Source organism: Notamacropus eugenii, chromosome 4, assembly GCF_028372415.1.
Source record: "Notamacropus eugenii isolate mMacEug1 chromosome 4, mMacEug1.pri_v2, whole genome shotgun sequence".
Taxonomy (NCBI): Eukaryota; Metazoa; Chordata; class Mammalia; order Diprotodontia; family Macropodidae; genus Notamacropus; species Notamacropus eugenii.
In genome coordinates this window covers 71,256,098-71,280,871 of record NC_092875.1, presented here as the reverse complement: position 1 = coordinate 71,280,871, position 24,774 = coordinate 71,256,098, and the positions used below count along the sequence as shown (strand labels likewise).

The 24,774-nt window shown below is 52.5% G+C and overlaps 1 protein-coding gene across 6 annotated transcripts in view; it reads left to right on the top strand.

The window, feature by feature from the left end:
• The first annotated feature begins 2,076 nt into the window (after window positions 1-2,076).
• Window positions 2,077-24,774, top strand: part of ZBTB7A (zinc finger and BTB domain containing 7A) — a 29,577-nt gene continuing 6,879 nt past the window's right edge. The window contains exons 1-2 of one of the 6 annotated variants that reach the window (XM_072601792.1): window positions 2,077-2,167; window positions 20,988-22,231. In XM_072601792.1, coding sequence (XP_072457893.1) covers window positions 21,003-22,231 — 1,229 coding nt within the window. In that variant the 5' untranslated portion in view covers window positions 2,077-2,167; window positions 20,988-21,002. Of the gene's footprint in view, window positions 2,168-2,417; window positions 2,468-2,746; window positions 3,033-4,377; window positions 4,498-9,870; window positions 12,742-12,763; window positions 13,838-20,987; window positions 22,232-24,774 lie in introns of those variants that run through there. The other 5 variants (XM_072601789.1, XM_072601790.1, XM_072601791.1 and 2 more) reach the window with 5 other exon arrangements.

Genomic DNA, 24,774 nt, shown 5'->3' with positions numbered 1-24,774 from the left:
TCTGTTCTGATCAGCCCAGTTCCTAGAGGAAAATGTTTTCATTTCCACCAAAATTTGGTTTTCCACAGCAGAGAGTTGAGTTCAGCCAATCCTCTGGAGAGGCTCCCCACAGCAGAGGTGGGGCTGGGCAAGTTTAGAATAGTCTATAGTCTTGGTAGAAGACAAGGAACCCTGAAATGGCAGTAGCCCCTGGGGGGTGCCACTGGGCACAGTGCAGAGAGACTTTGCTGGACTCTGTTCCTCAGCTAAGTATAGCTCAGAATAAGAGCATGAGCCTAGGGATTATAGCACTAGGGATGTCTACTTCTCCTTGGCTCTGACCATTTCAGGGTGGATCTTTTAGGAGCAAGTTACATCCCCTTCTCTGAATCTGTGGGGTTTTTTCCTCCATCCAAAAAATGGAGGTAATGGTTTCTTTTCCCTCCCAGGTCTGATGTGGGGAATAAATGAGTCAGGTTTAGTTGGAAAGATGCCCTCTCCATTCAGTCTATTAAACCCTGCCTCAAATATTGACTAACTGCGTGACTGTGGACACAGTTATTCCACCAATAACAGCCTCAGTTTCCTCATTTGTAAAATGATGATAAGAACAACACTTTCCTTGAAGGACTGCTGGGAAGATTAAACTAAGATGCTATGGGTAAAACTCTTTGAGAACATTAAAGCATTCTATAAATGCTAGCTATTGATGTCATACTTTTCAGAGATTTGGGTTCAAGCCTATTTATTAGCTTTGCTACTGAGGACAAGTCACTTTACCTCCATCCTCATTTTCCTCATTTGTGAAAGAGGGATGACAATACTTGCACAGGGTGAGGAGAGGACTTTGTAAACTTTAAAGCACTGCAGAAAAGTGGTATTGTTATTATTGTTAGGGACAGAGTTAAGGGACTGGACTTGCGATTTCTTTCACCTAGAGAATTCCTGGTTGAGAAAACTGTCTCCCAATGCAGGTCTGCGGTTTCTCTGTCTATTGTTTCTAGGCTTAGGAGAATCACCTACACAGATATCCCAGAGAGCTGAGGGGACTTACCCAGAGTCATTCAGCAACCATGTGTCAGAGGAGACCCAAGTCTTCTTAGCCTCAAGGATGGCTGTCTTTCTACTACTTCACATTACTTTTCATATTAGACTCAAATTGAAGGCTGAACAGTGCTTTTCAGAGATTGTTTAGTTCAACCTCTTCATTTTCCAGATGAAGAAACTGAGGCCCCAGGAGGGGGAAGGACTTGTTAATACTAGCAAAGATCGACCCTTTTCTCAGCTTCTTATTCTCACTGTATTACCATATGCCTTCTTCCAGGGGACTCATTCCTCATGCCCCTATTTCTAAGAATCTAAAAGTACCTATTGCCTTTTCCCCTAAAGTCCTTTACATCTGAGAAATTTCATTATTTTAAGGTTCTCTGCGCTTTCTGGCAGAAGGTAGTTTAGGGGGAGGGTTTTTTGCAAGGGGGAGGATATCGAGGGGGAAAGAAAGCTCATTTGGGAGGTGAGAGCCTCTGCCTCTACTTCAACATCGCTGACCACTGGAAGGAAGCAGGTGAAATCACCTATAATAAAGGCATTCAGGGACATAGGATTGGGAGCCAAGTGGTGCCTTAATCATCCTCTCCGGCCCCTTCATTACGTAGTTAAGGCAATTTGGGACCAGAGCCGGGAAGTGACTTGCCCAAGGTCACACTTGTAGCATGAAACAAAGCTTGAATTCAGTTCTTAGGTTCTTTAAGGAAGTTTGCAGACCATTTCTTTATTCTGGGACTTCTTGCTACAGATCCAGTGCCTTTACACCACATCACATACGAGGTCTGGGCTGAGTCCCAGTCTCTGCCGTTGACTCACTGTGACCTTCAATGAGTTAACGTCCTCCCAGTGCTCCTCAGTTTCCCTACCTGTAAAGTTAGGGGTTGGACAGGATAGTCCCTAAGGGCCGTTCCAACTCTGACATATTGTGGAGCCGATAAACTGCTGAGTCTTTGGGCGAGCAGAAACATTGAGGTTCTTGGTTTCTGTCCCAGGGCACCAGGGGCCTGGAAAGGCCCTCCCCTTCTCCCCCACCCCACCCACCCGTAGTTGAGTAGGGTGGGGGAAACTTCGAAAGGGAAAGCCACGAGGTTCGCCCGCCGCATCCCCCTCCCCTGTCGTCCACCCTCCAGACGAAGCAAAGGTGGGAAATAATTTATATAATCGCTGGAGACCAGTTTGGGGGTGGGGTGGGGGGCGGAGGTCCCCGCGGCACCCCTCTCTGCGTAGATGTCAAGGCTGAGGTGGGGGCTGGAAGGGGCCCCGAGCCCAGACGCGCTAACTCCGTGTCTTTTCTGCCCAGCCTGTTTATCGGCAGCGCCCCGAGCGCCCCCCCCTCCTTCCCCTCCCCTGAAGCCAGATCTGCCCCCCTCCCCTCCCCCCCGCGCGCTCTGGGGGCAGATAAGATGGCAACATGGAACCGAGCCACGGAGGGAAGCCGGAGGTCAGGGAGGAGGAGGCGGCCGGGGAGGGGAGGAGGAGGGGTGCTGGAGGGAGTGGGGAGGGGGGAGAGCCCAGACTCCCCCCCCCAGCTTCTTTTCCCCTTCCCTTCCCGGTTCTCGCTGCACCAGGAGCCCCACCGGGCGCCAAGCGGGAGGGCTAAGACGTGGCAGGAGGGGGGTGTCCTGCCCTTGGCGAGGGACCTGCAGAGCCAGTTCCAGCCTCCCCGCCGGGCGGGGGGGGGGGCACGGAGAGGGGGGAGGCGCGGGGGCCGGGAGCGGAGCTGCGGCACCTTTAAGAGAAGGGAGGACCCCTCTGCCCTCGGAGAAACCAGGAAGGGAGCGGAGAGCATCATACGGGGCTCCGCACACCCCGTACAGTTACAGTAGGGGCCGCGGCGCCGCCGGAGCGCGAGAGGGAGAGCGGGAGGGCGCGGGCGCAGCGAGGGACGGCACGGCCCGGCCCGGCACCCACTGACCGGGGGGAGGCCGCCAGGGCCGCCCCCTCCCCCGCCGGACCCCGCGCTCCTCCTGTCCTCCTGTCCTCCTCCTCTTCCTGGGACCCGCGAGGTAAGAGCAGGGGGCGCGCGGCGGCTGGGGGGGTGCATCGCCCCCACTTCTCCATGCCCTCCCCCTCCCCCCTCCCTCCGGGCGCTGGGGGCAGGGGAGTCGCAAAGTCTTTGCCCGGAGGTGGGGGGGGGGGGTACCAGTAAGTTTGATCCCAAGATTTTATTGGAGGGAAGGCAGAGGGGGAGATAAGCAGCTGCGCGGCTGGCGGGGGGGAGGGGGTGCTGCTCTAAAGTCTAGGCGCAAGGAGAGTTGAAGGCTTGGGGGGGAGGGGTGTCGCTAGGACCCCGGCTCCTTCCTCTGCCCCCTCCTCGGGAGAGGGGCGCTCGCTGCATTTCGGAGGCTGCCGCCTGAGAGGGACAGGGGTGTTTGCATCGAGGTGATAGTGTTAGTAGGGGGGCGCGGGTTAAGTTTGCAACTGGTATATTTTTTAGGGGGAAAGTGGGGGTGGCCTGCAGGAGCCCCTCAAATGCTTATTCTGTGCTGCGTGCATACGTTGTAGTTGGCTGGACTGAAGCTTCATGGGGGCCGAGGGGGGAAGGGGGGGGGTAGAAAAACAGGGAGGGGGGCTTTGCAAAGAAGGGAGGGAGGAGGTGGAGTGTTGGGGGTGGGTGATTGGAGCCTGGGGGTCTCTGGGTGTTGTAGTTCTTCCGCCGCCTCCCGCCAGCAGGTGGAATGGGTTGTTCAGACTACCAGTCCCAGGGTACCCCGCAGGGGCGGCCGAAGCCCAGGCCAACCGGGGCTCGGGGGAAGGGGCGGTGCGGAGGAGGGGCGGTGAGCGACGGACAAGCCGACCAATGGGAGCATAGGGCTGGACTCGCCAACCGGCCAATGATAAGCCGAAGAGGGCGGGAAAAACGGTGGGTCACAAGTCCCAGGGAGAGAGGAAGGAGGGGAAGGGGAAGGGGAAGGGGAAGGGAAAGGGAAAGGGAGGGGGCGGAGCTCACAGGCCGAGTTCCTCTCACCAGAGGCCGGTGGCGGTCCCTAACTTCCGGCTGTGCGGCCGCGGGCCGGCCCCCTCCCCTTTGCCCCCTCCCCCGGGGCCCCTCCCAGCCACCCCCCCCTCCTGCCTGGTTGTGTAACCGTCCTCAGCCGCCCCCCCCCACGTCCTCCCCACCCCGGGGGGAGGGGGCCAGTCCCCTGGCACTCCTCGGGGAGGGCCTTGGGCCCCCCGTGTCACGCCTCTCACGCGAGGCCGGGGCTTCGCGGCCTGGAGCGGGGCGCGGGGCGCGGGGCGCGGGGCGGGGGGGGGGGGGGGGGCGGACCCAGATCCGGGCTCATTTGCATCGCCCTCCCCTCAGCTTGGGCGGGGATTGGCCGCCGGCGGCGGCGGCAGCGGGGGGCGGGGGGTCGGGGCCAGCCCCAGCCCGGCCCCGGCCCCGGCCCTGGCCCCGTCCTCAGCCGCTGCCTCCCCGAGCGGGCCCGAGCAGAGCTGCCGCCGCCGCCGCCGCCGCCGCCAGGGAAGGAGGTAGGAGCCCCCCGCGCCTCCCCTCTTCGGGCGCCCCCTCCCCTCCGCGGGGAAGGGGCGGGAGGGGACGCCAGGGGTGGGGTCCCCAGGGCGGAGGCCCCGGCCTCCCAGGCCGGCTGACGGGGAGGCCACTCCCTGCCAGGCAGCCCCTGGGCCCGGGCACCCGATGGAAGGGGGACCATCAGCGCAGCCCCAGAGGCTTGGGCTCAGGCCTGCTGCGTGGGGGTGGGGACGGGGCCGGGGCCTGGGGCCAGACTGCCTTGGGCCGGGACGCCCCGGCCTTGCCCCTGGCTTGGTTGGGATAGCCGGGCTCCCAGGGCCCTGGCAGCGCATCCGTGGCCTACTGGACACCATCTCTCGTACCTCAGTTTTCCCCTCTGTCATATGAGAGGCCTGGACTAGGTGAACCCCAAGGTCTCTTCCAGCTCCTGCAGTCAGTGTTTACAGCTTGTTCTGTGTTCCGAGGGCCCTTCCTTGCTCCTGGGTTCTGTGTTCTGTGGGTCCTTCCAGCTCCAGCCCTTGTTCCTGGGTTCTGTGGGTCCTTACCTCTCTGGCATCTGGCATTCTATACTCTGACTCTAGTGGAGGTACTTACTGCCACCTTTGCCAACTGTCCTCCCTCCCTCCTTTCCCTTCCAGCCGCCTTCCCCCCTCCCCCCAGTCATTGTGCGTTGGTTTTTAACCCCTCTAACTTCAGGGCCAGGACCATAGTGGTAGTGACCTCTTCCTTTTCCATTCTTGACCTCTTAGATTCAGACTCTGGTGAGGGGACTTCACCCTCCCTAGTTTCCCTTGACCTCCCAAGCTGTGGCCCTGATTCTGGCCTGTATGCTTTGACGTTACAGTGTGGGAACCTTGAGCCCCTAGTGACTCAAGAGTGAGGGGGTTGGAGCCTGGCAGTTTCTCTCTCCTCAATCACAGGCAGCTCCTGAAGAATCCATTAGATGTTTTGGAAGGGTCAGACAGACCAGCATTCATTCCTCTTTCCCTTCCTCTGATCCAGTGCTAGCAGGTTATAAGTTAGGAGAGAAAGGACAAGAACAACTCAGCTCCCTTCTCAAAGACTTGGGAATGTCATTTTCCCCAGCCCAAGTGGGCTTGAGGCACTCCAGTTAGGAATTCTACATCCTCTGTTTCATGAGTGCCCAAAACAGTTTGTTCCCCTAATCGGGTTACTGGGATTCACCAGGTAGGATAATGAAGTATGAACGTTGTGCTTTTTTTATGACTTTCCCATGAAGATCTAGGTTGTAGGACTTGAAGCTATAAATCTTAGAGATCCTTTTGGCTTACACCCCACCCCCATTTTTCAGACAAAGAAACTGAGGCCCAAAGAAGTTACATACTTGTGTCACTCATGTGGGTTGTAAATGGCAGAAGCACTTTGCGCCACTCCTCACTTTATGTTCTTTTCAGTTTACCACGATGTCTTTGTGGTTGTGAAATTTTGATGTTAAACCAGAGTTTTGCAGCCTCTTAGGCCTAAGCATGGAGCTGAGACTCCAGGTAGGACTAAGGAGAGGGGAGTGGCAGGAAGAGAGCTGGGGGTGAAAGGGTGGGGAGTGGTAGAGAGGCTGCCCCTTGGCGACATCCACAATGGAGTTTGACCTCCCCCTCCACTGAACAGGGAGTTGTTTTGTTTATTTGTCTATTTTTTAAACTGTTTCTCTCCTGACAGCTTACAGGGTGAACTGTATCCACAGCAGTAGAAAACAGGAAAGTCTTAAAGTGCTTGTCGGGCCTCCTGCGCTCACTCTCCCCTCCCTGTCCCCCCTCCTCCCAGCAGGGCCTGGGTGGAGCCCACCTAAGGAACCGCACCCACTCCAGGGGGCCCTCCCTCTGGGACCCATCCATTCACTTCCTCTTGGCAAGCAGGTTGATAGGAAGACGTTGGCCTGGAACAGTTTACCCCCAGATACTACTCTGGGCCTAGTCTAGGGCCTAGAGGGAAGTCCTACCTTCTGCTCTTGTCACTGTTAAGGTTTTTTCAGGAAAGAGGTCTCAAGGGACTTCAACTCCAAAAGGAAAAGGGTAATAGAATTTATCACCCATAGGGCAGAGCTAGGACCAGTGATTAGAAGTTATGGAGAGGTAAATTTCACCTTGGTATGGGGAAAGACTTCCTTACAAAGTTGTGAATTTCTCGTTTAATATCATTAAAGTAGAATAGACTAATATAAATGCTGTTAAGTTTCCCATAACAGAAGTCTTCTAGAGACTAGAAAGTGGTCACTTCTGTGGGATATTGTCATTTTAGAGACAAGTGGATTTCTGTGTATATGTATATCTATAACCTCTGAAGTTCCTTCCAACTTTGAAATTTTGTGATTCTATGAGTACAGTAGAGTAGAACTGAGGTCAAGGATAGAATGAAACTGGAGGTCTGAGGATTCTGAAACCAGCTTGGGGTATTGCTTAATTGGAACTGGGGGCTTGGTTTTGTGTTTACTAAAAGCTATCTCTGTGGTAACAGGAGCCTAGGGGAAGAAATACCTGTGAATTAGATGATGGATAAATGAGGTCTGCAGCTCCGAATGCTTAATGAAAGGAAGTAGAGCCAACAGGGACAGTGGAAATTTAATTCGTGGGTTGTTTTGGGGGGTATTCATTATTCAGTCCTGATTGGCCTGCATGTTGGTGACTTAGCACTGAAGTAGGTTGTTCATTGCCTATGCCCGAAGGATTGAGTTAAGGCTGGATGGAGTCCAGTAGCCATGCTTCTGTGGAAGCAGAAAGATGCTGCTTGTTTGCAGCAAACTTTTTGTGACCTTACTTCAGCTGGGGGAAACTGAGACCTTGGGGAAAGTCATTGGCTTCCCTTGGAGTGCTAAGAAGATGAAGAGTAAAAGCTCATGTTTCTGCATTGTTTCATTGTTGTTTATTGGTGTTGACTGTTTTTTTCTGTTAATCCTCATGTTGGCCTATGAGGTAGTCAGGGCAGGGAGATTATTGTCTCCATTTTTCAGATGAGGTAATGGTGGCTCCTCCAGTGATCTAGAGAGTAGGAGTAACTTGCTCAAGGTCACAAAGCTGGTTAGTAAGTGGCAAAACTGGGACTCGAACCCAAATCTCTTGTCCATTCAATTCAGTAAGCATGTCAGTACTTGCCTATTAAGTTCAAGTTGCTCTCAGCTTCCACAGTTCAGTGCCCACAGGGCCCCAGGCCTTGACAGAAAGTCTGTTGGTAGTAATGATGCCTTGTAGTTAGAGGAGGCTGCATGTATTTCAAAGTACTTTTCCCTCCATTCTCTTATTTGATCCTCACAGGTATCCCTGAGAAAGACAGACTTTTCCCCTGTTTCTCAGATGAGGAAACTGAGGCTTAGAGAAAGTCCAAAGGCACACAGCAAAAGAAGAGTCAAGTCCATACTCACAGTGCTCTTTGTTACCTTTCAAGCTAATTCCATGCTGAGGAGATGGGGCTAGTGATGGGAGTCTGGGTGAACTCACATTAGTCCTTAGTTAGATCAGCTTGTTCCCCAATGAAAGACAAATAAGCTTGTTTTCTTGGCCCAGAATTTTAGCTCAGGTAAAGATCCCAAAGTCAAACACAATGGCCAAAATAAAGATGATCATAATCCTGAACTTTGTATAGCCATTTGTGAACTTGTAGTAAAATAAGCTTATTCTCTATTTGATCTTCACAACTCTGAGTTTGGCAGCAAAGGAATTGCTGACCCCATCTTACAGATGAGGAAATAGAGCCTCACAAAGCTGGAATGGTGACACCAGTGCTCTTTTCCACTAGGTTTTTTTTTTAATGAGAACTTCAGTGTTGCTTCCTCCCTCTTTTGCAGACATCCCCCCCTCCTCCCGCAAGTTGAAATAATAAAGGCTTTGGCTCAGTTCAAGACTCAACTACCGACAGGCTAAAGTCATTCCTCCCTCCTGCCTCTTGTCACCCACCACACAAGCACCAGCATCTTCCTTGGCTGTAGCCAGGTTGGTTCCAGACGTGATCAAGGATATTTTATTTGAGTGTCAGGTGCCAGTCACAGCCAGAGAGAGATAGTGAATTTAATAGAGAGCCTGAGCTGGTATCTGATTTAATACTCCCCAAGCATGTGTTAAATAATAAACAGCACCAAAGGCTGAACTTTTCCCAAACTCAAATATCACCAGTGACAGTCTGCACCTTTCTTCCTCCCTGTCTATCTTTTTAATTGGCTGCTGTCACTCCCATGATGTCTTTGGGGCAGCAGTCATACACAGGTTATGCTGCTTGTGTGTTGTCTTTTCCCTGTTGCCTGATATATTTAATTCTCCAGCCTCGCCATTGAGGTTCCTGAAAAATACCAGTCAGTGAAAACTCTGATAGTGAGTGAGTCTGGGTTGGTTCTTACCCAGTGGGGCAGCCTAGTGTGGCTTCATGGTTCCACTCGAGCAAGGATAGACAACAGTCTTCAAATTAGAATGAGGCTGGTCTGAGCCCAGTGATGGGTTCAGACTTCTTTATCAGGGAATATGAATGTCAGAGAGTAAGGACCCTTAGAATATAGATTGTTAGGGCTAGGAGGAACCTCGAGACAGAATCTTAGAATTGGTAGGATTCCGTGTAGAGAATATTCATCAGAACTAGGGTGGATCTTGGAGCTCATCTAGAAGTTACTGATGTCAGCCAGTGTTTATAACCATCCTAGGCGCACTGTATTTGGCACTTCAGGAGTTTCAAAGAAGTATAATTTAACAAGACATTTCTCTAACCTTTATTGTGTATAAAGCCACTTGCACTGCACTTCTAGCTGATCCCTTAGTAGGAGTAGTGAAACAAGCATACAAATAAATATTATAAAAGGTAGGTTATGATAAGGGCCACAAGACAGGTGCAGGTTTATGTGGGGTTTCAGAGAAGGGCAAATAACCTTTTGTGTGGAGTGAGAGGGGAGATCAAGGAAGGCTATGAAAAAACCCCTGCCTTGAGTGCCATCAGACTCCTAGTCTACTACTGTCTGAACAGTAAAAGGTGGGAGAGGGAGAGGCCTCCGTGGGCTGACCTAGGAAGGTATAGGAAGAAACTCCAAACAGGTCTAGTTGCTGTCTAGTGCAGTGCCCTCATGTTACAGATGAGACTTCAGAGAAAAGTGACTCACCTAGAGTCATACAGCTGGCAAAGTACACACTCAAACCCGGTGCCTCTAACTCCAGAACTTTTCTGCTCTGCTAAGCTGTTGGAAACAGCACAGTCAAATAGAAGGAAAGGGGTCCACAGTCATCTCCAGACAAATGTGAGGCTTCTTGAGGGCAAGGACTATATCTTTCAGTTTCTCTTCTGAACAGTCCCTGGCACAGGACTAGGCCCAATGGAGGCTCAGTAAAAGTAGGTCTGACTTTGAAGGAGGGTTGGAGGGGGAGAGAAAGGGAGTTTTGCTATAAGGAGTTGGGGGGGGGAGGTGGTAGTAAGCTGGAATCAATCTATGCCAGGAAAGGGAGTGGCAGGGGTCCTTGAGCTTGAGCAGAGCCCTTGGTGGGGCAGGTGCTCCAAGGGTGTTTTGGCCAGGACCCTCTCGTTGCTTGTTTGGAGTTCTCTTGTGCAGATAGATGCAAGTTGAAACAGTCTTCTCCCTCCTCTTAACTCCCTTCTCTCCCTTCCTCCCCTATCTTTCCTTCCCCTCCCCACCCCCCAGCCATCTATCTAATTCTGTTCTCCTGGTTCAACTTGGAAACCCGGAGATCATTTCCACCTCTGACTTTCTCTGACTTGGGAGCTTTGAAATGGCCTATAACATAGACTTGTAGCTACAGGTACCATCTGCCTCCCTTCTAAAGCCTCTTGCCCCAACAGGCCAAGAGAGTTGGGGAGCTGATCCGCCCTCCCCTCTTCATCTGTGCTTCTGAGCTTGGAGACTCCTGGGGGGCAGGAGGAGGGGCAGGTGCAGGCTTGTGAACCTGTTTCTCTCCAACTTACTTCTCTCCAGACTTGTTAACATTTAGAGAAAGGAAAGTAAGAAGTAATTTCTTGTTATCTCCCTGTCCTTGAGTGAGGTTCTCAGTTCACCCAGGTGCTAGGCATGCAGGGCTTTATCCAGAAACCCTAATCTTTCTGTCTTCCCCTTCACCTCCCCCGCGATTTCCCAAAGTGGAAAAGCTCTCTGCCCTGAGAGGTGCTATTCACAGCAAATAGAGTAAAATCTAACCTGAAATATTGTCATTTTCACTGCCAGGATGAAAGAGAAGAGAGCTGGGGAAGGGGAGACTGTGAGTAGAGGAAGAGAAGGCCCCTCAAATTGGCCATTAGTTTGAGTCACCCCTGGGAGGACTAGTGGTTATCTCTGAGGAAAAGAGACGTGTTCCAGCCTGCTGTGTTCATTTGTGCACCTGTGTTCAAGGCAGTGTGTGAGAGAGAGAGAGAAAGAGAGAGAGTGTGAGTGTGTGTGTGCGTGCGTGTGTGTGTGTGTGTGCGTGCGTGTGTGTGTGTGTGTTTTGTGATAATTTTACCCAGGACCAGTATTTCCCCCAGGGCTAAGAGATGGGGCTGGCATAGCAAGATACACCTGAACCCTGAAGGAGTAAAAGAATTGAAAGGGGAGTGATCATAGTAAAGGCTCTTAGAGGGTGGGGCCCAGACCCACTGAGGTGAGTGGAGGGGCGGGCGCCCAATCTGTAGTACTTTGGTACCCTCATACACACTAGCTGAGTGGCAACATCAGCCATTGCCCACTTAGAGAGGGCTGGAAGAGACCTTTAAGGGCATCTAGTTCGGCCTCTGCAGCTGATCAGGCAGGTCGTTGTCCAGCAGCACCTCAACAACATTTGGGGAGGGGGGGGAGCATGAGTGGTTGGCAGGTTTCTGAAGGCCTGTCATGCAGAAGAGAAATCTGCTTGGGTCTGCTGGGCCCTAGAACTTGCTGGCCCCAGCTAGGTAGGGAAGCCACAGGGAGGCATGTTTCAGGTTGATGTAAGTAAAAACTTCCTAACTTCCAATAGGGCAGTTAACTGCCCTAGGAGATACTGAGCTCCCTGTCCCTGGAGGCCTGTGAGCAAGTTTGGGTAATCATGGGTTGGGATGTTGCAGGGCTTGTAGATTGGTTATGGGTTAAACTGGATGCTCTCCAGGAGTCTTTCCGATTCTGGATTTTGTGATTAACTCTTAAGGATGGGGAGGTCATGACCTCTGGAGATGCCTAAGTTTGTTGTTGGATAGCTCTTGTTATAAAGTTCTTTTTAATGAGCTGAAACCTGCCTTCCTCTGATTTGCCTCTAGTAGCCGTTGGTGTGGCCTCTGGGACCACAAAGAACAAGTCTGCCAGGCCTTCACATATTTGCTGTGCTCTTCCTAAGGCTTCTCTAGGGTGAATGTGCCTAGACCCTCCTAATTATTGGGTTTCCAGACCCCATCTGAGCCTGGCTGTTATTAGTTTGAGGAACCCACCAACCCTTAGGGAACCCACCAACATTTGGCCAACTTCAGGAATCATCAGTGGGAACCTGCCCTCATTGCCTTGGGGACTTCTGACTTTTTACTTTGTGCCCTTAAGCCTTACTGAATTGGAGGCTGGGGACTCCTGCTGTGGGGCCATTCTGGGAGCCCTATTAAGCAGGGCTAGTAAGGGCCCTTTGCCCGATCTTCCTGGCTTCTTGCAGACTCCCTCCCATCCCTGAGGTTGAGACCAACCTAGGTGATATGAACAGGTGGAATTAAACCCAGGGGCCTCACCCCACCCCTCTGTCCCCACCCATCTCCAGCCTTCCACTCCAGGTGGGTTCTGCAAGTTCCCTTTTCTCTCACCCCTCCCCTCTCCTCACCAGTACCGGATCTGCCCCTTTAAGGCCTGGGGCAGGAAGCCCCTCCCCATTTGGTTGCAATAAATCTGCAGATAAAATGTCTCCCTGGTCTGTTTGTTCTGGGCCTTGCCGGAGGCCTTCTTAGAAGTCCAGGCCAGGCAGGCTGGGCAGGGTAAGGGATTGCTGCCCTCAAACCCCCACCCTCCAGGACCCCTACCTCCACCCCCCCACTCATTGAGAGGCATTCCTTCGTGATTAAATGTAGTCCTGATGACACAGTTGGGAATTGGCTCGGAGGTCAGGGTGGAGTAACCAGTTAGGAGGAACCTTGCAACATAGGAGAGCTTAATTATGAAGGGGGGTGGAGAGGGGAACAGGATGGAAAGACTGAACCTGGGACTGTGGGGGTGGGGTGGATCCTTCAGCCTTCTCTCCTCCACCGAGCTGTCTATATCCCAGGATCTGTGAGGTGATGCAGCCTGCCAATTAGAGATCTGGACCAAGAAGCCCCATGTTAAAAGAGTAAGAACTGCTGTTATGTTGTGTGTCAAGGGTTATGAAGCACCCCATGGAAAGTAGAGGCCTAGCACATAGTAGGTGCTTAATAACTATTTATTGACTAACATAGTATTTGCTTAAGAAAGTACTTGTTGACTGACTGTGAGTCCATTTTCCTGTCACACAGCCGGTAAGTGGCAGAACCACAACTTAGCTCCATGTCCCTTAAGCCCAAATCCAGTGCCTTTTCCCTTACCCAGTGCTCTGCTTCTCATTTACTGGGTTACCTTGACCCTGGTCTCCAAATTCTGGATCTTGATTTGCCCCACTTCTAAGTTGTTTGTGGGAGGAATCCCTGCCTCTGATTTTGCTGGGAGGGATTGTGTGGCTTGGAGGCCAAAGAGCAGTCAGTGCTGTTTTGCCCTGGTTCCCATTCTTCTCAGGCCTGGGCTTCTTAGGAAGATGTAGGTGAGTAGGAGAGAGAATGAGGGAAACAAATGACCAGAGCAAACTCTGTGACCCCTTCTGCCTCGTAATTCTAGTAACTCAAGATTTGTGTCCCCAGCTGCCCTTGGTTCCACATCCAGATATATCGCTAGCTTTTGCTACCAAGTGCTTCGGGATCCACCGATTGGAGGATACCTGGAAGGGGGCTGAAGGGGGGATGGACTTTCTCAGCTTCCTGAAGCCCATTTACCCCATTGCTGGAGCTGCTCACCTTCTTTCTGGGAGGTGGTCTTCACAGGCTTATAGAAGTCCAGTGGCAAGATCTGGGAACTTGAAGTTAGAAGATCTTACTCTGAGTCCCCCAGGTGTGATAATTACTAGGACCTTGAAGAAATTCCTCATTTTTTAACTTTTTTTGCATCTATAAGATTGGTAGTACTCACCTCCCGTGGTTGTTGTGAAACCTTCCAGGGCCGTAGAAATGGAAGATGTTATTCTGAAGTACTTGCCTATCCCAGTTTCTCATTTAATCCTCACAGCATCCCTAGAAGGGAGGCAGGCTGGGAGTTGTTATCCTCATTTGACAAATGGAAAAACTGAGTTCCCCAGAAGGGAAACGACTGGACCAAGGTCTCACATGTATCAGTGGCAGAACCAGTACTTGCCTATAAGGGTACGTTCTACCAGGTTAGGGCTGCTTTATTCACTGTCCCTACTCAGTTCTCTCCCTCTGTTTTGGGAGTTGTCCCCCACCCTGGTACCCTTTTCGCCTTTCTGTGCCCACTTGTTCTTCAGAGCCAGGGGGCAAGGGATGGGACTCAGTGTTTAAATTCTCAGTTGTCCATCAGGAGATGTAGCTGAGTGACAGCTCTGGGCCCCGTAACCTTTCATTAAGCCTAGGCAGAGGGCCTGAAAGACTAGCTTTCATCAGGGAGGTTTGGGGAGGAGAGGGAATGCAATTATCAGCTGTCATCTCTAGGAAGAGGAGGGTAGAGGGTAGCTGAGTGGGTCAGAGCCAGGGGCTGCCGCTGGCTTTAATTAATCCTAGAGTTTTTTTAGAGTTTTTCTAGAGTTTTTCTAGAGTTCTGGAAGTCCCTCCTGGACCCACTCTTTCCCCTGTGCCAAGAGGAGCCTCCCCACCCCTACCCCCCTGCACATTCCAGCTATCTTTCCTCCATGAGCACAGCAGACCACTCAGTCACCAGGGAAATGAAACCAGGAGCCTGAGTTCCAGGCCCCAAGGTCTGGGCCCTTGAAGCTTCCTGAGGGTGGGGCACTTTGGGTAGATGTTGACTTTGGATGGGAGTTTTGAACCAGGGGTCATGAGGCTGTCCCATTCCACCCCCTACCAGTGATTTGCTTTGTGGGTGTTGTCAAAGGATTGCGTGGGTAAGGTCTTGCCACTTGGGGGTCCTCCATTTCCCCATCTGACAGATGAACAGCTTGAGCTTCGTGGTCTCCAAAGGCCCTTTCAGACATTGTATGTGCTATGTTCTAGGACAGTGGTCCTAGAGAATATAATAATAGCATATAGCTCTCATATAGTGCTTTCAAGTTTGCAAAATGCCTCACAGATATGATCTCATTTGATCCTCACAAGAACCCTGTGAAATAGGCGCTGTGTTATTATCTCCATTTTACATTGGGGAAGCAGAGGCCAACAGAGGCTACATAGCCACTGTCTGAGGTGGAATTTGAACTCAAGTCTTTCTGACTCCCAGTTCAGCACTGTTCTCCACTGTGCCACCATGGAGGGTGCTGGAAAGGTACAAGATAGGTGGGAGGGGGCTGGGGAGGAACTTGAAAGAACAGGGTTTGTGTACCAGGGTTTAGGAGATGACAGGTGGCCAGCAAGCCTTAGTGTTTGTCCACACATCAGGAGAAGGTGAGGAAGGGACCCCTGGTGGTGAATTTATGGGAGCAGATGAACAAGACTTGCACAGCCCTGGAGGATTTGCCAACTTCATTGTTGGATGGGACCTGCAGATCCATGAGTTCCCAGACCCTTTGGAGCCCTGAGAGATGCATTTTTGTCCAGTGGTTGGGGTTGGGCACCATCCTGCTAAGAGGCCGTTTCTGGGTGCGTTTATGCCCCTGGAGTTTGAAGGCTTCTGATCATTCTCATATCCCAGAATGGTTGAGAGAAAGTTGAGGTTTTTCTCTTTTCCCCCCTCTCCCTCTTCCTATTTCTTTTCTTCCACCATTAGTGGTCCAAGGGAGACTATTTTGTTCTGCCCTTTAGAGCTATGTTAGCAGCTTGGCCTCCCTTCAGAGATGGCTTAGCTGACCCCTTCATGAGAGTGGGAGCTTTACATAGGTAGGCAGCATGCATGTCCACAGCTTCAACCACTCTGTAACTAACCTGGTCTTCTTGGTTGGGGATAGTTTCCGTAATCAGAGAATGACTCAACTTCTACATCTACTTTGGGCCTGAGCCCATATGCTTCAGGGAAGACAGACACAGGAGGAGGCCTGGGCTCTGACTTGGGAAGGCCCATCAGAGACTTGGGGCGAATTAAGTGCTAGTCTAATGAGAACTCATGGATTTGAGTTGCTTAAAGTTTGCAAAACACTTTCGTAAAAGCCTTCCTTGGTACATAGAGTTATAAGATGAATAAGATTATTATCCATTCATCATACAGATAAAGAACTAAGGTTGAGAGGTAAAGATACTTACCCAGAGCCTACAGCTGGTAGAGTAGCAGAAGTCACTGAGGCTTTGGGTCCCAAATCCAGTGCTCTTTCCACTCTGATTTGCTCTTGCATCTTGTAGATTATTTTGTATCTAAAAAAAGTGTGGTCCAGATGACGTGGTAGTTAGAATGCAGAAGAGGGAGTGAGCCCTGTGGCTGCAGCTGGACTGCCAGGGCCGATGTACTGGAGGAGACAGGCCTTCAACTAGGCTTGGAAATGGGGAAGGATTTAGGGAGGACGGAGACAGGAGACCGCACTACTGCAGACATTGAGTCAAGGTCAAAAAGTATGTAAAAATTTTTTTTTATTTTCTTAATTGAGCAAACACCAAATAGGACGGGCGTTTGCATGTACACAGTAGAGGAGAGGAGGCTCATACCGCAGTGCAAACAGCAGGACTGTTGGGTAGGGCCGGCAGCTTCTCACATTACGCTCCCATCTTTGTACATGGGCACAGGGCAGTGAGTGGGGGGTCTTCCTGGAGGAACGGGTGGCCTAAGAGCCCCTCTCTAGCCAGACAGGTATTGAAGGGACAGAAAAGAAAAAGAGTCAGAGGACCCAGCTTCAGTTGCACTTCTGCTGCTTAATATCAGTATGACTGTGGGCAAATGAGCTCCCTTCTCCGGACCTCAGTTTCCTCCTTCGTAAAAAGAGAGAGTCAGACATATCTCTGATGTCCCTTCTGCCTCTATCATTCTGTGGTCCTCGTGATAATCCCTCACATTCTATAAGTCTGTAAAAACCTTTAGAGTTGAAACACAAAGACAGACAGATAGAGAGATGTCCTGTCTGGTCTCTGGTTTTGCAGATGGGGAAATAATCAGGGAGGGTTGCTGCCTTGTGTAGTGTGGCATGGCTTTTAAGAGGCAGAGCCAGAAGTCCAGTCTGATCTCCTGGGCCACGCTGGGCAGGCAGATTGGGGGTTGGGCTGGATAGCAGTCAAGCTCACTCACTGGGGAAGCCCAAGCCAATGATCAGGCATTTGCTGCTGAACAGCCACTCACTGGATAGCCAGCTGTTGACTCTAGTTGCCCATGGAGGTCACCCCTTGGGGTGAGTGTCCACAGGATACTCGTGTGCCCTACTCCTGCCACATTTGATGGAGTGGTAGACTAGGGAGGAGAGGACTATCTGTTCCTGCCTTCTTTCTTTTCTGAATACTAGCAGATACCCCATTTTTCATCAGTCAGAAAGTCTGTAGTTTGCCCTGCTGGGTGTCCAGTCTAATGAGGGTGACTGAATGGAGACAGTAGCCTGGAGCAAGGGAAGGAGTCCCGAAATGATAGCTGTGCTCCCTTAGGTGAAGATCCCTTTTCCTTCTCTTGGTCTCGCTTTCCCCATCTGTAAAACAGGAATAATAGCTGTTATCTTCTCATCCCAGGGAGTGATGGGAGGAAGACCAAGTGGGATGATGGATGGGAAAATGCTTCATCAATATAAGCATCATCAGAATGTAGGGCGGAGCTTGAGGCCTCGCTCCTGGGGCCCTCCACTTAACACAGCTCCAGACAGCTGTGCTCATCCGCTGATTGGTTCCTGCTCTCTGGGCTAGTGCAGCAGTGGCTGCACTGAGGACGGGAGGGGCAGAGTAAGGAGGAACTGGACCCAGGCCAGAAAATGTGGGTAAACCAAGGATGAAGCCACATTTGTCTGGTGTACTTAGGCCTTCAAATCCCTTTGCTCCTAACTCTGGTGGGGTAGGTGAGTGGTTTGGGTTCTAATGTCCCTGTTTTACAGAATGAAGTTCATTATCCCAGCTGTAGTGGGAGCTGAGGTCTCCTGACTCCAAGATCAGCATTTGTCCCACTACCCCACAGCTGAGGAGATTAGTAGAGAGCTTAGCCTGGGAAAGAGGGTTTATGGAGCTCCTGGCCTTTCGTGGCAAGTTGTTGGGCCTATCACTCTGACCTAGGGGTACGGGCTTGGGAAGGAGTGGAGGGGCACAACTCAGCCTTGTTAGGATCATTGGAAGTGGCACCAGCTGCAGATCCCCCTCAGCTGCTCTCCACTAGTGTGCCATATGACCCTGCAAAGCTCTTCCCTTCTCTATCTCAGTTTCCCCATCTATAAAATGAAGGAGTTGCTGGCTTCTAAGGTCCTGATCCAGCAGCTTGATCCTATGATTCTCCCTGGCCTGGAATCTGGGGTTGAGCCAGCACACATACCCTGCCCCCCACTATCTTCTACCCTCTCAGATTGTCTCACCCCTGCCCCCAAGCAGCCTTGCAGCACATTGCCAACTTCTCTCCTTTCCCTTCTCCATTATATTTGTGGGGAGAGGGGGAAGCTGGAACTCAATGGGAGGAGAGTGGAAAGGACCAGGCAGCCTTGATAAACAGCCAGGATGAGACAGCAGGGACAGAGGCAAGGACTCCTGGGAAGTGTAGTCTGCCATCCTGACTCTTCTGAAGCTCACAGGAGGCCAGCCAGCACAAAAGGCACTCTGTGCATCCGCCTGGGCTTCTGGGCAGGGCAGGGCAGGGCAGAGCCCTCGTGACCTGCTGGCTAGCTGGCCCTCCACTTACCCTCCTTAGCTGAGCTAGCGACTGCAGATGAGAGTAACTGACATTTATCTGCTGCTTTAAGGTTTGCAAATTGGTTCACATACATTAACTCCTGAGCTCCCCAATACTTTTATGGAGAAGGGAACTCCCCTGCCCAACCTCTCCCTCCTCGGGTCTTGTTTTCCTTCGGAGAGTTCCTAGTACCAGGCTTCTTGTCTCTGCAGGATTAGAGAGCTATTACTTGAGTTAGACCCTAGGATGAACTGCCACAGTTGGACAGGGCTAGGCTGGGCCCAGGGACCATCCAGGATCCCATTGGCTCTTCCCAGTGTTGGGGAAGAGAATAGCTCATATCCCCAGCCCCAAGCCCTCAGGCTTGATGCAGGGGAAAACTGCCTAACCTCTTTGGTCCTGGCTCCTGAAAGGAAGACTGGGGGTCCTCACAGCCCTAGAGTAGAAATGGTTCCCCTCTCGTGAGGCCTGTGTCCGCCCTTTCTTGCTGGCTAAGGGGAGGAGAGTTGGCAGGACCCTGAGGGAGGCGGGAGGGGACAGGGCCTTCTCACTCTCCCCTCGCTCTGGGTGAGATTCCATAGGGAAGGGAGCTGGGTGGGTGGGTGGATGAGTCATGACCATGCTGGAAACAGCAGAGAGGGAAGAAAGAGAGGGAGGGGGAGAGAAAAAGACCAAACTCGAGGGAGCCCAGGGAACCAAATGGGAAAGAAACTGCAGGAACCTTAGGGATCATCTAGTTCTGTGTCTTCATGTTAAAGAGAAGGAACAGGCCCAGAGAGGGGCAGGGCCTTACCTGAGATTACGGCAGAATTCTAGCACCCACATGGAACTTCTTGGCTAGGTTGCTTTCCACCCTCCTGCCCTACCACCCATGCAGTTCGGGCCCTTCAAGAACTTTCCGGAGGCCCTAAGTGGAGCTTGAGGGGATGGGGGGCAGGGGCAGAACCTGCTTCTCTTTAGGGGAGCCTTTTGTGGTGGGAAGGGCCCTATCGGGGAGTTCCAGATGGCAAACAGCCTGATTTCCCCATGATTACTCACAGGGAGGGCCCAGCACTGTGTCCTCGGGGGCTCTGCATCCAGAAAGCAGCAAGTTTATCCTGTATGGTTACTGAGGCAGTGTCACCTGGGGGGCGGGGGGGAGTGTGTGTCTGTGTGTCTGTGTCTGTGTGTTTGTGTGTCTGTGTGTGTGTGTTGACAGGTCGTAGAAAGCCCCAGTTTTAAGAGAAAATTTGATAGGAGACATTGGGATCCAGGCAAGAGGCTGCCCTCTGGGTGGCAGAGAAGGAACCATTGCTTCAGTATCATGACGACTTTATACCCACCACTTCCTTCCTATCCTGGCTTCTCACCCCAGACCCCATCAGACTGAGACAATATATAGATATCTCTGTTGTGGGGCCCATGTCAGTAGTAACAGGGTTTTTCAAGAATGGGCCCTGGGCACCAGAGTCCAGTTTGTGGCTGTCTCCTGAATGAGCCATGGCAATGCCTTCTGGGACTCAGTTGTCCTGTGCTCCCAGTCAGGTTTGTCTTCTTTCATTTCCTCTGCTGGCAGCTGGGGCTTTGACCTCTGCACTCCCCATGAGGGATAGGGGGTACAGAGGGGAAGGTTATCTTCATTAATGCCTCCTCACCTGACCAGCCTCTTAGAGGCAGTGGAAAGAGAGCCCCCACAGTGAAGTCAGAAGTCTTGGGTTCAAGTTTTTACTCCACCATTTTCTAACTTTAGGACTGTGGGTGAGTCAGTGAACCTCACTGACATTCACCTTGTTCAAAGTTCACCTTTATAATGAGGAAAATAATCTTGTCCTATCTCCCCTGGGGCTTTTATGAGGGAAGCATTTGTAGACCTAGAAGCCCCCTAGCTTGATTATTATTTTAGTCTCAGTTCCACATCAGACTTGCTTTGTGCCCCTGGTCAGGTCACTTCCCCTCCCTGGGCCTCCAGTTGGTTTCGTCGTCTCAGCGTGCCCTTGGCTGGAGGTCTGGGTTTGAGTCTCATTGGGTCTGCCACAACTCAACCCCTCCCTGTCCCTCTACTCATCTCTAAAGGGGCGTGGCCCTGCAGTTCCCTCTATTTTCCCTAAGCCAGACCCTCTGCTCTTAAATGGGGGGACCCCCTGCATTTTTGCTCTGTTCTCACTGAAGGAGGTATTTTGTCAAGCTGCCAGTGTTTACAGAGGCCTATCATGTCTTCAGCCTAGGGCTCAGGCCTTGGGGGTAGGAGTAGATAAAGAGTATTTTTATTGGTCTACTTGGACAGACTCTTAACAGAGAAAAACTTGTCAGGGCCCTGAGGGTTCTGAGGAGGGAACTAGGGGATCCGAGGACCAGAGGAAGCTTCCTGGATGAGCTCTTGAAGGAGCTCCTTTGCTGAGGAGGGCAATAGAAGCCTGAAATGGCAGGGCAGGTGGGCAGAGGGAATGGCCATGGGCCTAGTGGATATGGGGGGTCGCTGAGGAACAAGACTTGACTCAAGTAAAATTGGCCACCCTATTGTGCTCTTTCTGAAGGGTGGAAAACTGGGAAGCTGGTGGTTGGGGGTGGTAGGTGGTGGCAGACCCTGCTCCATGGGCACAGCTTCATTCTCCTCCTCTTCCCCGCCCTGTCCAGATCTTGGCGTGGAAGATGGCCGGTGGTGTGGATGGCCCCATTGGGATCCCCTTCCCTGACCACAGCAGCGATATTCTGAGTAGCCTGAATGAACAGAGGACCCATGGCCTACTGTGTGACGTAGTCATCCTGGTAGAGGGCCGAGAGTTCCCCACACACCGCTCCGTGCTGGCTGCCTGCAGCCAATACTTCAAGAAGCTTTTCACATCGGGTGCTGTGGTGGACCAGCAGAATGTCTATGAGATCGACTTTGTGAGTGCGGAAGCCCTCACCGCCCTGGTGGACTTTGCCTACACAGCAACCCTCACCGTCAGCACATCCAATGTCAGTGACATCCTCAACGCTGCTCGCCTGCTGGAGATCCCGGCTGTCAGTGACGTTTGTGCCGACCTCCTGGACCGCCAAATTCTGGCCAAGAATGACCAGATGGATTTAGTAGATCAAATTGATCAGCGGAACCACCTCAGAGCCAAGGAGTACCTTGAATTCTTCCAGAGCAACCCCATCAACAGCCTCCCTAACAACTTCCCGTGGACCAACCCCAACTTTGCCGGCCCAGAGGACGAGGAGGATGAGGAGGCAGCAGCGGCGGCAGTGGCGGCGGCTGCAGCCGCAGCAGCCACAGGAGCCCCTGGTAGTGAATGCAATGGCCTGGACTTCTATGCCCAGGGTGAGCGACCAAAGGCCAACGAAGGTGACCCAGACAACAGTCAGGGCTTGTGGCCTGACCGTGATGAGGAGGCAACCTCGGGGGCCAGCCTCTTTCCCCCCTCGCAGAATGGGCACTATGGAGGCCGTGGTGGTGGTGCTGGGGGTGAGGAGGAAGCTGCCTCCCTTTCAGAGGCGCCAGAGCCAGGGGACTCCCCAGGCCTCGTGTCGGGGACGGCTGATGGGGAGGATGGCGATGGGGCAGAGGTGGATGGGCTGGCTGCCAGTGCCCTACTGCAGCAGATGATCACCTCGGTGGGGCGGCAGGCTGGTGGTGGGGGCAGTGAGGAGGATCAGCGCAAGGAGGACGAGGGTGTCATGGATTATTACTTGAAGTATTTCAGTGGCTCCCATGAGGGCGATGTCTACCCGTCATGGTCCCAGAAAGTGGAGAAGAAAATCAGGGCCAAAGCATTCCAGAAGTGCCCCATCTGTGAGAAGGTGATCCAGGGGGCCGGCAAGCTGCCCCGCCACATTCGCACCCACACCGGTGAAAAGCCCTACGAGTGTAACATCTGTAAAGTCCGATTCACCAGGTGAGGTTGCGGTGCCTGCTCCCTAGGTGGGGAATGGGACTATCTGGGTGGGTTTCTTCATTGGAGGTATATATGGTGACCAGTCAGGGCTGCTCTAGGTGGGCAAAAGAGGAAGAGCAGAGAAGATCTCTAGCCTGACAGCCAAGCTCTTGGGCTTCCAGTCCTGGCTCTCCTTCCTCCTAGCTCAGTGGCTTTGGGTCTATTTTCTCCTCTGGGAGCTGGTCTCACAACCGCCTTCCAGCTCTGATATTCTATATGTGGTTCTCTGGATTACTGCATGGAGCAGGGCTTAGACTGTGGGGCATCTGGGGGAGCTGCAGAATGGATGGGTTTGTGCCCTGGGGAGCCGGGCCTTGGAAAGGAGGCAGAACTCTGGCAGCCAGGGTACTCTGCTCTGGTCGGGAAGAGTCAGAAAGAGAGAAAGAGAAGAGGGGAAGAGATAGGCCAGGCCAGACTAGGGAGAGGATGTCTCCTGGGCCAAAGGGAAGCTTGTTCTCTCTTGCTTTCCCTCAGGAAGGCCCAACTGGGTTCTGCCAGCACCTCTTACTGGCCTTTCTCTTTCCCTGAGAACTCTTCCTCCCACCAACCTTCCCCCCTACCCTCACTTCACACTTTGGGGCCAGTGACTCAGCTCTCCCTTGGGCCCAGCCTGGGGTTCCCCCAGCCCCACCCAGTGTGAGAATTTTGAAGAAAAATGCCATTGTCCCAGGTTCTGCGGGCCCTCCCTGTCCCCCTGAATGGCCCCTTACCCAGCTGTAGGAGGAACGTTCATTCCCAACACAGAAAGTGTGGGAAGGGTAGGAGGTGAGCAAGGTTGTTTTCCATCTGTGCCAGAGAACCCCCTCCTCACACTCGAGTAGACAAGTAGGGGTGTTCCCCTCAAGAGGCCTGGAATGTCAGTTCTGCACCAAGAGCCAGCTCAGGGTGGTGGAGAGAGGCTGAAAGCCCAGGTTCTAGTCTGGCCCTTGTTGGACTAGTCATGGGGTGACCTCAAGTAAAGTAGTGCCTTTCCTTGGCCCTCACTTTCCCCTTCTGTTCAGTAAGGGGGTTGACCTAAATTATATCTGAGGTTCTTCCACTCCTAAAATTAGAGAGAAAAACAGCCTGGTAAGTGCTACATTTGTCAGGGTCTGAGACCCAGTGGAAACCGAGAAGCCCTTCATCCAAGAAGCAGAAGCCAGCATCCCAAGGGGTAGGGGGTGGGGTAGCCCAAGCCTGAAAGACCAAGTCTTTCCTGAGCCTTCCTTGGGTGCTCAGGTTTGTGCTGAGAGATCACCCTGCCAGGAAAAGAACGGACTCAGGGAGTTTCCAAGATGCCGAAGGAGTCAGGACCCACCCAGAAGATACAGAGGAAAGCAAGGTCCAGACAGTCAGGGCTGGAAATGCCAAGTGAATGGAGCAAACCCTGCAGGCTAGGGCTAGGGAGGGGGCGCTGCCTCAGAGGGCCCAGACGTGCAGGGAAGACACAAAGGCAGGACTCGGAATCCACTCAGATTTCAGCTAAGGTCTCCAAATAGTCTTTACCATGATTCGGTCATGTACCTGCAGCTGTAGTATATATGTGTGTGTTATTCTCCCCATTTTTATACATGAGGTCCAGGGAGGGGAAGCAACTATTCAGGGCTATACAGCAAATAAGAGTCAGAATTTGAAACCAGACCCTTTAACTCCCAGCCAAGCAAAGTCCAAGGGTGACTTTCCAGGTGATGCAGCCTCAGGCCGGCATTCTGCTTTCAAGTCCATTTCCCCCAACGTAGCTGGCCCTGAGCTGTGGGTCCTGTGCCCCCTGCCCTGCTGTGTCCCTGGGGGCCCACTGGGGACTTCCCCTAGCGCAAAGCTCAGTTTCACTTTGAATCAAAGGCGGCCCTGCTGCAGGTGGGAGCTTGTGAGGGGTGGCTCTCCTAGGAGGGTCCCTGGTGCCCTCACTCCCTGTGTCTGGGGAGCTTTCTTATCCCGTGAGAGGAAAAGGAGGGATGAAGCCTGTGGGCCCAGAGCCAGGAGACAGGCCCGTCACCTGGAGCTGCTCACATCCCCCTTGGCCTCATTTCCTCATCAGTAGAATGGGGACAATCTGTGTACTGCTTGCTGTGAAGAAAGCTTTGTGAGACATAAAAAGAAAGCACTAGAAAAACATGAATCATTATTAGCCACATGTCAGTTATGGGGAAACTGAAGCCCCCGAGGGGAGGTCATTTGTCCCTAATCACATGGGGGAGAAGTGTGGTTTGGATTCCGACCCAGGACCTCTGACTCTGGAGACTTCTTCTCTACTGAGAACTCTGGTCCCCTGCTTTTGGGCTCTCTCCATCCCCAGGCAGAGCAGGAACCTTGTCTTCTCCCTACATGGCCCCCTCAGGCTTGGGCTCCCAGCAGCCCCTGGTGCTCTGAGACCTTTTTTAGCATTTGGAGCTCAAACTGCCCTGGGCTTCCCTCCTCCCCAATCCTGGGCAGCCATTTTGTTCCTACTCTGGCCAGGGGCTTGAGGCTTCCCCCCTACCCCACCCCTGGTCAACCCCCTTACTAGGCCCCTCCTTCCCACCCTT